Raw genomic sequence first — 13427 nt, forward strand, 5'->3', positions numbered from 1 at the left:
ACTTTTCTTGTAAAGGGACAGATAAATATTTTAGGGTTGTGGGCCACATATAGTTTCTGTCACATGCTTTGTTGTTGTTGGTTTTTTAAAAATGTAAAAGCCATTCTTAGTTTGTAGGTCAAACTAATGGCCAGTTTATCAACCTTGCTCTAGACCAAGCTCTGTAGGTATAGGAATCACATTGTTTATAGCAAGATTCTCAGACCTAGTAAAACCTTTGATACACAGTAGATATCAATTAAACTGTGGAATCAAAATACTAGGTTACGAAACAAGTATTAGAACTATATTATTACCTTAACGATAACTAATATATAACATACGTCACTACTTAGCCTGTGCACCATGTGTAGGTAGTCGTCACTTGAGCCATGTCTAGGATTATCAGCATGATGATTAGCTGAATTGCCAGACAACGGACCAGAAACTTTATTATCATGTATGTTTCTCAAACCACCTGCAACAATGGGACTTGATACTGATGCTGAAATTAACAAGAATAAAAACAAAAAGCTTTATAAAAATAAAATTCTTAGAGAAAAATAACAATTGTTCACAAAATATTTTAAACACACAGAAATTATAGAAAATAGAATAAGCACTTGTGTACTATCAGAGCTTGATCAAATCTTAGCACTGTGTCACATATCATTCAGATCTATTTTTGAAAAGAAATAAACCATTAGATAAAGCTGAAACTCTCCATGTATCTGCATATTCCTCTCCTCTGTTCCCTCCCCCTTACTCTATAAAAGTAACCACCACACTGAATTCAAACTTTGCTCTACCTATGAATATTTTATACCTTTCCTATAAATGAATATAGTCCTAAATAATACATAGCATTGTTTCACATATAACTTTATATAAAATGGTATACTATATGTATATATCCTTCTATACCTTGCTTTCTATTTCAATGTTATGTTGAAATGTATCCATTTTTATACATGTAGTATTAAATTCACTTATTTTAAATAAATATATTCTGCTGCATAATGTATACAGCTTTCCATTCTTAAGTCCAAATGTTTAGATGGCTTCAGTATTTTTGCTGTCATAAACAATGCATATTCTTGTACATGTATACATGTACATATACATATATTTGTATATAATGTATATTCTTGACTTTTTACAAATGTGTCTAGAAGTGAAATTTCTGGATATGTCCACTTTTTAAACCTTACTGAATATTAACAAATAGTTTTCCAGATTACTTATGTCCATTTGTACTCCACTGGTAGTGTATGAGAGTTGCTACTACCAATCTATATTCTTGTCAACAATTTTTGTCAGCCTGAGATGGGAAGCTCTTTGTCAATTTAATATTTGTATTTTCTTTATTAATAGTGAAACCAAGTATCTTTTTATGTGTACTAGCCATTCGGATTCCCTCCTTAACACAAAATCATGAACAGTCTTCTGCATTTTGTTTTAAAATTCCACAGTTTTGTTTTTTCACGCTTAGGTTTTTAATGCATCTTTACGTGTAGTTGAGACAGGAATCCAATTTTACCTTTATCCACATGGATGACTAATTGTCTCAACACAATTTATTAAAGAAACCAGTGTTTCCCAATTAAGATATAATACCATATGTATCAAGTTTTCATTTGTTCCTGGGTATGTTCCTAGGCTCTTTATCAAATTCCATTTCCCCATGTTCTACTCCTCCACGGACCAATAATATTACAATAAATCTTGGTAACTGCCAGATTGAGCTTCTACATCTCATTCCATTTCAAATTATGTTGCTATTCTTGGACTTTTATTCTTCCATATGAACTTTTAGAAGAAGTTTAAGTTGCACAAAATCCTGCCTTAGATTTTTACTGGTATTGTATTGAGTTTACAGATTTGGGAAAATTTCAATCTTTACCCTACTGAGTCTTTCCATCCATGAACATGGCATAACTTCATATTCTTAGGTTTTCTTTTAGCTCTTTCAAAAGTTTTATAATTTTCTTCACAAAGGTCTTATACATTGTTAAATTCATTCTTAGATATCTTATGCTTTTTCCTTTAAGTTGTTGATAATATTAAAAAAAAGATTATACTTATAATTGCTTATTTTAGGTATATAAAAATGCAATTAAATTTTATTATAATGATCTTGTATCTAGTAACTGTGGAATATTTTTTAAGTTCTATTATCTTATCTGCAGCTTCTCTTAGATTTTCCATGAAGACAATCACTTGAAAACTAACACTTTCATTTCTTCCTTACCAATAATTAGACATATAACTATACATATAAAATATATATACATATATATATACATATATATATATATATGTATATATATATGCATGCATATATTCCCTTATCTTCCTGTATTAAAACACCCACTACCACACTAAGTAAAAGGGATGATTATAGGCACTCATGTCCTATTCCTGACTTCAAGGAGAATGTTTCTCATTTTTCACCCCTAGATGGAAAGATCAGGATAAGGTTGTACCAGTCTATTCCTATTCAGTGAAAAGCTTTTAAATCATGAACAAAAGCTAAAAATTTTTAATGTTCTTTAGGTACCTATTATGAGGCACACAGCATCCCCAACCTCTTAAATTTGTGTTAACTGTCTAATAATTATCCATGTATTCCCAATAATATATCCAATTTTATCATACAGGCTACCAACACTGCTTATCTGGTTTGGTAATATTTATTTAGAAATTTTAGGTGATAATTGGTCTATAATTTTCCTTTTTCAGTTTCTTCACTACACCTGATTCTGGTATCCAGATTATTATCTAACTCTATAGAATGAAGTAGGAGAGTGTTGACATTTTTCTTTTGTCTGCAATGTTTGAAGATTAGAATACCTCCTTTGAATGCTTGGTAGAACTTGTGGATAAAACTGTCTGATTATGTTTTATCCCCTCTGCTCCTCTTAAGGGAGAGAGAATTTGAACTACTAAAGGATGTATGTGCATTTAAAATTATGATAGATATTGTCAAAATGTTCTCTAAAAAGATTGCACCAATTTATATCCCAATGAAGAATGTAGGAAGTTCAAATTTCCTGGCACATTTGTTGATACTAGGTATAACTAAAAAATGTTTACTAATCTGGTTAATATATTTCATCGTAATTTTGATTCATATCTCTTTAATGTCAGCCAGGTTGACCATATTTTAATATAGGCATTAAATCTTTCTGGTGTCCAATTTGTTTTCTTTTTCAGTATGTCTGTTTCTTAATTCTATTTTTGTCTTCTTCGTATCAATCTGTATAAAATCTTGGTATATTAAAACTTAATACTTTGTGTTCGTAATAAATTTTGAAAATATAATTTCCCCATATTTACTTGTCCTTATATTCAAATATTTATATTAAAATTATAATACAAAATATATACTATACAAAAAATTATATTAATCTGTTTCTTCATTTCTGTCCTTAATTTTTTAAGAAGTGAATTACTAATTCACTGTCCTTAATTTTTTTAGAAGTGAATAATTATATTTGGTGTTTATATAAATATCTTTCCTAGCAACTATATTTAATGGCAAAGAATTATTCCTGTTGATGAAGGGGTTCATTGTGCTCATCCTTCAGCTTCTCTGTATGGCTAAAATTTTTACAACATAAGGTTGAAAAAAAATGTTTTAAATGTTATCTTCCACATATTCTAAATTCCCATATATATTTGCCTAATTTCTGGATTCTGTGTTGTCCCATCTACCTATCCGTTTGTTTCTTACCACTCTACATGTTCTAATTAACCTTAATATCTAGGTGGGGCTAATCCTGGAGTAACATTTCTAGTTGCTCAAATATCTGAGAATTTCCAAGAAATGACTCATTACCGAATAGGAAGATGCCCAAATCATATTTCTCTTTTGATTTTGTGATTTCAACTTTTCTTCTGAAAAAGCTGGATTTATCTTGTTTAAAAAACAACAGTAAACAGAGTAAAAATTTACGTTCTTTCCTACACATACAAATGTGTATATGGATATTTCCATAAGAAACCAATGCATCCTTTTAACAGTTCCCTTTCATTACAGTTAAAATGTTCTTCATATCTTTGTGTGCCAGAGTATACTAGTATTTTACAATTATCAAGAACCTATATAATACATACATACTTATATTCAGCACTCACACTAAAGTCTGTAATTTTGGAGTTGTCTATTCCAAATGTGTGATCCACCTCCTGGTTTTCCCTTGAATTAGTGTATGAAATAATCTCAACCTAGTATTTCATTATCTAGCTTTGAGAAATCAGAAGTTGGTGGTTTTGACTGATGACTAAATTAAAAGTTTGTAAGTTGAAAAGTTTATAAAAGACATTTGATTCCATGTATAATAGAAAAGAAGAATACACACAGGAACTAATAATTGACTGCAAATGTTAAAAATTTGCTATTATTTATAGGGGACAAAACCAGATATTTGTTAACAGTCTCTTTTACACTTTTTATAATTTCTCAAAAAAAGTATAAATTTATACTATTAATAAAAAATTATTTAGAAGCCAGGACATACATCCCAAGGCAATATAACCTTACAAAGACATTATCAGCTAATTTCAACTGAGAACTAGTAACATAATCCCAGAACTTTCTCTACCAGCACTGTATTTACTTTATAGTAAAATTTTCACACTATACATACTTCACCAATTAAAACAAAATTCTCTTTGGCTTAGTGCTATGTAAGAACACGGCCCAATTAAAAAAAAAATATTCCTAATTTCATAACTAGATACACTCAGTTGTATAATAATCTAATCCAAAGAGTCATGTGACAGGGATCCTTTTATCTTCCAAATGATGAATTTCAGGGTCCTGTTTTAGTTTGTATTTCAAAAACTATAAAAAAAAAAAATTAATTTGCTTGAATTACAGGCATTCCCTGTAGATAAATAACCAACTTTCTTACCTTGCTGCATCTGTGGATGTGTTGTATAACTTGAAGGATGGGAATATGGCATGTATCCTGCAGGGCTTTGTGGGGCATATGGACTAGGCACTGGGCTATTTTGTTGTGGCATAAATCTGTTCCCAGAGCTTGTCTGTGGTGGCACAAACCGGCTGAAACCCAAAATCCAAACAAACAATATCAGGAAATGAAATAAATATGCTATTCCTTAAAATTTCATGGTCATAAAATTCTCACAACTCTGATTTGTATAAAACAATACCTATGCAAACAGAAAATTTTGAAAAGTAGATAATATAAAAATTATCCCCAATTGATAATCTAACAGTTAAACTAAACAGGTAATTAATTTATTTCACTTGCATAAAAGTATCCCTCTATTTAAGATAAAGTCATGCTCCCTAAATTCTACTCTACAAATTTTCTTATCTCAAGCACATTGTATGTATGTATGTATGTATGTATTTATTTATTTATTTACTTATTAGAGAGAGAGAGAGAGAGAGAGAACGAGAACGTGAGCAAGGGAGAGGGGCAGACTGATAGAGAGAATCTTAAGCAGGTTCCACCCTCAGCACCGAGCCCAATGCAGATCCACTACCCGAGGATCATGACCTGGGCTGAAATCAAGATCAGATGCTTAACTAAGGCACCCAGGTGCCTCTCAAACACATTATTTTAACACGATCTTTTGTCTGTATGAAATTAAATTACCAAGATGGTAGCTAGTTCAATTAGTATATTAGAGCATTTCTGCATATAACATTTTAAGACAAATGTTTGTGTGAGTTACTATTTAAGGCTAAGCATTTCAACTTTTTAACTACATATAATTCACCTTTACCTAACTGTATGTATACAGCATAAATTCACAAGCATGCTCATCACAGAAAATAGTACTTAATAAAATGATGCATATATTACCTGGAGGGGCTATGTGAGATAGTGGTTTGTTGATAATTGGAAGATGCAGGACTACTGTGCATGGAATTCTGAGAAAGTTTATACTGAGGCATCATCATTCCTACACAACACATAAGAATGGAAAATGTGTTTTTTCTTTTAATGGTAAAGTATCTTTAAATGATTTAAAGCAATTGCTCTATCACAAACATTCAAAAGTTCTTTCTGTTCTTTCCTTTTTTTGACTCACAGGTTCTTTTTGAAGAGCAAAACACAGAAACTAAATTTCAAGCACAATCAATTTTACTAAAACATCCTTTTACCCTATAACTAATGCAAGACCAGAGATAGAGATTTTTTTTTAAATTCTATTTGCTTACTTAATGTCAAGGCTATCATTTAGCCTTAAAATTGAAAGAACCTTTAGAAGTCACCTTTTCTAACCCCTGACCAAATACTACACAATTACTTCTACAATAGGTCCTTTGGTGGTTTTTCCATTATATGGGACATACTTTATTACATACATCCCCAGTCTTCAGGAGCCTCATTTCATTCTATTTGTTTCACTGAGATTCAGACCTCAGTTTTAAAAAGTACTACTTTATTGAGGGGCCCAAAGTTTGAGTTGCTGCCATTTCCATCTGAATGTTTTGATGCAAAACAGAACGCTCCTATTCTTTCTTCTCCGATAATTCTTTGCCACAGTAAGGATTAAATGAATGTTTGCCACAGTAAGGATTAAATGAAAAGGTGAGGAGGACAACTTTCAGATTCTCCTATTTCTTTTCAAGCTAGACATTGTTCCTTCAATTATTACACAAGGGGCATTTTTTTTACATAGGAGATGCAAAAAAATCCAGTTATTTAGACATTGTAAAATCAAAGATAAAAATCTATGATTACACCTAAACTTTCTTATGATATGTATAGCCAATCTTTTTGGAAGCTTTACACATCATATCATATTCCCAAATTCCAGTTCCTGCTATTGATATGAAAAGTTCCTTTTACCAGAAACATTCAAACAGAAGCTACATGTTCATTTGCCTGGAATACTTCAGAAGGGATTCTAGCTCTAGGACAGTAGTTGAATAAAATGAGGGCTCAAAATCGCCTGGAAAACTACCACTAATAGTGTGTTTTCTTTTACATATAGTCTAACTTAACTTCTGAGCTTTCTCTTCCAACTCAAATTCAGTAGTAAGTCATATGTTCCATAGCTTAATAATTTAATTACTATAATTACTGTTGATGATTTTTTTTTTTTTTTTTTGAGAGGGAGAGCAATCCTCTATGAGATGATAGTTAAAAAATGTTTCCCCTGAATTAACAGGCTGGAACAAGCTGGGATTACTAGTTTGAAAGCAATGGTTTTATTAAAAAAAAAAAAAAAAAGGAGGGGGGGGGCAAATAAAATTCCTAATAGTCCTTCCTGATTATCAAAGCTCCAAACAACTATGAATAAAGTGATCTGCATATTATTAAATTTTCTCCATATGTGTGACTCACATTTACATTTAGCAATCAAGAATCACTTTTCTAAATTATAAAGCCAAATATCACCAGGGAAACGCTTAGAAAAAAAAAATCACAACACACAACGTGTCAATTCACTTTTTAATGCTAGTTTGTTTTCACAAAGTATGATATGGAGAAATTAACGTTTTGGGCTAAAATATAAGTGTATGTAGTATAAAATACAAAATGTGTGATTTAAACGTGAATACTCTAAAAAGTTTATTAGAGTAATTTACTACCCAAATTAAATATTTAAAAATATGTTACAAAATGTAGTATAAATAGCTTTGGAAGACTTCCTTTATTCAATTTTATATCCACTCACATTATCTTATACTTAATGCTCCTTTCCTGTAAGTTTTTCTTCTAATCAATGATCTCTCCATATTTTCTTTCATTGCAACATTCTTCCAGAGCATTTGTAATTCTAGATTTACTTTCACCATTCCTATCTGTCTCCTCCTACTGCAATCTAGCTTCTTGGTTCTAGTGAAGATACAGTGTCGCCCTGCAGACTTGCCTTCAATTTGCTAAGGGGAGTTTGGGCAGAGGCATCTCCATGGGCTCACTTTGGGGAATGGATAGTAACTATGCAATTGCTTAAAAACACAATTCACACAGAAATACATAAAATGAACAAATACTACTTATAAAACAAGACAAAACTAGGAAAGGGAATGGAGGACTTCATGGAGGTACTGTCAATAAATCTGCCAATATTCTTGAATACAATTCATCAGTTAATTAAGTTGGACCTTCCTGAGCTGTCTAAACTATTCCTTTCTAACTATTTTAATCTTGAGAGCCAAATAAATACTTGGGCTTGCCAGATTCAGTACAATGCTCCTGGGTACACCTTGATTACGTAAAAATTGTATCTATATTGAATATCATATCTTCATGCTTTTTATAATATTTATTATAAATAAATTTTTCCTTAATAATAATACTTATAAACCTACTTTTCTGTTGCTAAGGCAGCAAAAGAGTGAAACCAATTGCTACAGAACTATGAATATAATCACCATCAGTACTAACACTAAAAACTGTTATAATTATTTATGTAAGTACTGCATGTTGAAAAGCTCTGCAAGTATTTTTACTATTTGATTAATGAAAAGACTTTTGTATCAATTCCATGATTTTCTGATATAAAAAAAGACTTTTAAAGCTCTCTGAGTAAATGAATGCATTCTGAAATATATAACAAAATACACTTCAACTTTGTCTAATTTCCAAGGAATTTAGTTACATATTAAACTTCAAGAATATTAACATTCATTTGGTCTCCTTCTTATTCTTGGCTTGATTCAAAGTATCAACATAGCATTCATAGATGATAGGCTACCTTATTAAAGGAGACACTTGAATTTACAAATGAAACAATCTCTGATAGAAGACCCACAAAAAAATATAATATGAAATTCAATTAAAAACCTTACCACTCTGTACATATCTGTTCTGCATACTTTTCTCCCTGAAAACATTAGGACTCCTTGCCAGGACAGCCTGCAACAAGACTGGTATGTCGCCTTCTGGATCATCACTGCCAAGGTTATCTTTCAACTCTCTGGGATTAAAAAAACAAGTATCAAAAATGAAAATAGTGATTAAGCATTCCCTATTCTACATTAGTTAGATAGCAATTTACTAGTGAAATTCATAAAGGACTGAGGTAGAAAATCAAGAACTTATGGCATATAAAAAAAATTCACAAACGATGTCCAAGAATTTCATGGATTTTTGAAGACACTATTCCTGGAAGAAACAGAATTATCAAAAATGACAGGGAGAAGTTCTTCTAAAGACAACTTTTTTTCCCATTTTAAACAGGGGGGAAAAAAAGGCCAAAACATTTTATGGAACTATTAGTTTACTTAAGAATGTTCACATAAGGGGGGCGCCTGGGTGGCTCAGTCAGTTGAGCATCTGACTTCGGCTCAGGTCATGATCTCCCGGTTCTTGATTTCGAGCCCCGTGTCGGGCTCTGTGCTGATAGTTTGGACCATGGGGCCTGTTTCGGATTCTACATCTCCCTCTTTCTCTGGCCACCTCCTCATTTGTGCTCTGTCTCTCTCTCCCTCAAAAATAAATAAATGTTATGGGAATGCAAGCTGGTGCAGCCGCTCTGGAAAAGAGTATGGAGGTTCTTCAAAAAACTAAAAATAGAACTACCCTATGACCCAGCAATTGCACTACTAGGCATTTATCCACAGGATAGAGGTGTGCTGTTTCGAAGGGACACATGCACCCCCAAGTTTATAGCAGCACTATCGACAATAGCCAAAGTATGGAAAGAGCCCAAATGTCCCTCAATGGATGAATGGATAAAGAAGATGTGGTGTGTGTGTGTGTGTGTGTGTGTGTGTGTATAGTATACAATAGAGTATTACTCTGCAATCAAAAAGAATGAAATCTGCCATTTGCAACTACATGGATGGAACTGGAGGGTATTATGCTAAGGGAACTTAGTCAGAGAAAGACAAAAATCATATGACTTCACCCATATGAGGACTTTAAGAGACAAAACAGATGAACATAAGGAAGGGAAACAAAAATAATATAAAAACAGGGATGGGGACAAAACAGAAGAGACTCATAAACATGGAGAACAAACTGAGGGTTACGGGAGGGGTTGTGGGAGGGGGATGGGCTAAATGGGTAAGGAGCACTAAGGAATCTACTCCTGACATCACTGTTGCACTATATGCCAACTAATTTGGAGGTAAATTTAAAAAAATAAAAAATAAAACAAGTTAAAAAAAATAAAATAAATAAACGTTAAAAAAAACTAAAAAAAAAAAAAAGAATGTTCACATTAGTGAACTCCTGAGTGGCTCAGTCGGTTAAGCATTTTGTTCTTGGTTTCAGCTCCAATGACTTGGAATGCTCTTCTCTCTGCCCTTAATCTGCACACATGTTCCTGCTCTAGCTCTCTCTCTTAAAATAAATAAGGAAACTGAAAAAAATGTTCACATTAGTTTCAAAGTAGAAAACAGAGACTACTCTAGTCAAAATAATGGAAGGTTACAGAGATGATAATTATGCACAGAAGTTGGTAGTTGGGCTTGGAATATATTTTCTCTCTTACATTTGAATATGAGTGAGTCTGCCTTTTTGAGAATGTCCTCTGAATGAAATACTGTTGCCACATTGGTTAAGACAAGACCCAGAGATTATGTAATTTTTCCATCTAATATTCTTTTCTCAAAGTCATCAGTGAGCAAAAAAACACCAAGCAAGTGGTTATGGATAGTTGCAATTTTCAATAAACTTGAAAGTAAGTACCAAATTAAATTTACAACTATGGAACAGAAATGATAAATATAGGCAGTGTTTTTAATTTTATATTCTACATGTCTCTGTTCTGCTCATCATTAAATCTAATAAGAAAGATTTATAAACATGGTGTCCAATGATAAATTTCAATGAATTTCTGGAGGCAATCTTAAGGCAGCTCTCCATAAAATAAATCATAACTGTATATGTGCTATTTACCTTATCTTTTTAAATATTTGGTGATAACTGTTGATTAAGTATGTATAGATATAACAAGTGACAAAATATTTAGTCACTGTTGAATTTCTGGAGTGACAAAATATTAGTATTAGACTTCCTTCTGATTTTACCAACTATTTCTCAGTTTCCCCATCAGAAAATTCACATGTATATTACCTTAACATTCATCAGCTTTAAAAATGGCTTCAAAGTATGTACTGTATCTAATGACAGAGACCACTCCATTGTAATGTGCTTTATCCTCATTCCTATAAATAATGAATCTTTAAATTAAAAAGCAAAAATTAAAGATGGAAAGGATACATGAGTACCGCTGTATAGTGAGATGTGAAGGAATAAGAGAAATGTAACCTTTTAAAAAAGATTTTATTTTTAAAAAAATGTTTATTTGTTTGTTTCTGAGAGAGAGAGCAGGGGAGGGGCAGAAAGCGGGGGGAAAGAGGATCTGAAGCGGGCTCTGTGCTGACAGCAGAGAGCCCCAGGCAGGGCTCAAACTTACAAACCGAGAGATTAGGACCTGAGCTGAAGTTGGACACTTAACCAACTGAACCACCCAGGTGACCCTTAAAGATTTTATTTAAGTAATCTCCATACCCAATGTGGGGCTCAAATTTATAATCCCAAGATCAAGAGTCACATGCTCTACATACTGAGCCAGGCTGATGCCCCAAGAGATTTAACTTTTTATAAATTTTTGTATTAAGATGTTATAATTATAAGTATGTACAAGTTTTATAGTAAAAAATTTTAAAGTATACTCATATGCAAAGATTTTATAAACAAGCTATATAATTTAAGTTTATATTATTTAAAAAAGTGTATTGTGTGAAAACATACACTTATGATGGTATGATAAATTCTGGGAAAAATTACTCTTAGTTTTGTAGTAGCTATGCATGGAGTCAGTCCTTGAGTTTTAGTTAACTTCCCAGGGAAAGCATGTGAGCCTATTCCAAATAAAGCTACCAGTATAGTCCCTAGTGCTTGGGAATTCTAACCACTTTAGCAATATCAAGGGGGAGACAGCTTCTTGAGCAACTTTAGACCTCCCGGCAGAGACCCATCTTGATGAACCAAGATTATTCCAAAAAAGTTGAAAAGACCTTCACAGAACTACATGGGTCTGTTTAAATCTTATCATAAGGCTCCCCTGGATATTCATGTATTTTAAAATTAAACTATGTATATAAATTTTCTGAAATAAAGAGTAAAACCAGGAATACGGACTCTCTTAGTAAGACCAAAACTTTTCACTTTTAAATTATACTTACATGTGATCTGTTGATACCTGGTTGAGGCTATGGACAAGCTGTGAAACCAAATTATCATCCCTACAGGCCAAAAGGCAGTTCACCTCTTCTGCTATTCGTGCATTAAAGAGAAGGCTCTTTGTAGTTGTAGCAGGTAAGGGGGATGGAAGAGGCAGCTGGTTCAGGACTATTTGGAATAAAATCAGATTGTTAGAAACTGAGTGTAAGAAGTCTCTTTACAGTATCTGCTTACAAATATTCTGGGATTAAAAACAAGTTGTAAGTATCAATGTGACAAATTATTAAAAGGCATTCTGCCTCTCCCCCCAAAAACCCCAATCAAGTCTACAAAACCCCAAAACATCACTTGGGCAATAACAGATTTTATTACTAAGAATAAAACTCAACTCCTTTATACACATGATTTTTTCAGATCTTAAAATTTTTATTCACTTAATAAATGAATAAAGTAGCCAAAACAAGTAGCGTTAAAAAGTAACTTCTAAGAATTGAGAATACATTAATTAATCGCATTTATTTTTGCTTCTAAGATTTATCAGAATCACTAGTAATCTCACATAAATAAACCAAGTAATAATACCCAACTCTTCAAGTAACAGGTTTTTAAAACGCTTGAGTATATATAAAAAATAAATAGCTCACTTTGGCAAAAGAACATTCATAGAATAAGGATTCTGGAAGAAGCCAAATATCTAAGGAGTTATGCTATCAATTATAAATTTCTAAATAAATAGTTCTCTCTTCATTCTAGTGTAACAGCAAAAAAAGGATATGTTTTTACAGTAGTTTAAATTCAGTTATTTACAGTTTCTTCACATAATGGAAATTTGTTTATTTGTTTAAAGTAAAAGTTAAGAAAGTTAACTAAAGTATCTTTGTTTTGGGCTTATTTTCTAATCACTTATACAATGTAATTATCAGGCTCACAGCCCCAATGGCTAAAAACAGGTTTTTGTTTTTTTTATTAGTAAAATCACAGGAAACAAATTATTACTTAATAAATAGGATTTACTGGGCAAGCTTTTAAAATATAAGGTACATTTGAGAGAATAGGGAGGACAAACAAAAATAAATCCCTGGTAGTATATCTGATTTGGCACTCCTATGTATAATATTGTTTATGTCTTACAATAAAGTGAAAACAAAAACTAAAGACAGTTTCACAAGTTTTCTTACCTGAGTTATCCTAACCCCACCAGCTACTTTCTTATTTCAGACTTCATAAACTAGCCATGTTACTTTCCTAACCTCAAAGCTATCAGCCTTTAACTATTTTTCTCCCAATAAAACCAGTGGAAATCAACAACAGAAAAAC

At 32.1% G+C, this 13427-nt stretch overlaps 1 protein-coding gene across 4 annotated transcripts in view; it reads right to left on the minus strand.

Annotated features, from left to right (window-relative positions):
- Positions 1–13427, minus strand: part of NIPBL (NIPBL cohesin loading factor) — a 200167-nt gene that overhangs the window by 102304 nt on the left and 84436 nt on the right. For all 4 annotated transcript variants that reach the window (XM_042951844.1, XM_042951836.1, XM_042951868.1 and 1 more), the window contains exons 3-7: positions 12113–12278; positions 8765–8892; positions 5823–5922; positions 4899–5050; positions 324–484 (exon numbers count right to left, since the gene is read on the minus strand). In XM_042951844.1, the coding sequence (XP_042807778.1) occupies positions 324–484; positions 4899–5050; positions 5823–5922; positions 8765–8892; positions 12113–12278 (707 nt within the window). The remainder of the gene's footprint in view (positions 1–323; positions 485–4898; positions 5051–5822; positions 5923–8764; positions 8893–12112; positions 12279–13427) is intronic.

This window comes from Panthera leo, chromosome A1 (genome assembly GCF_018350215.1).
Source record: "Panthera leo isolate Ple1 chromosome A1, P.leo_Ple1_pat1.1, whole genome shotgun sequence".
NCBI lineage: Eukaryota > Metazoa > Chordata > Mammalia > Carnivora > Felidae > Panthera > Panthera leo.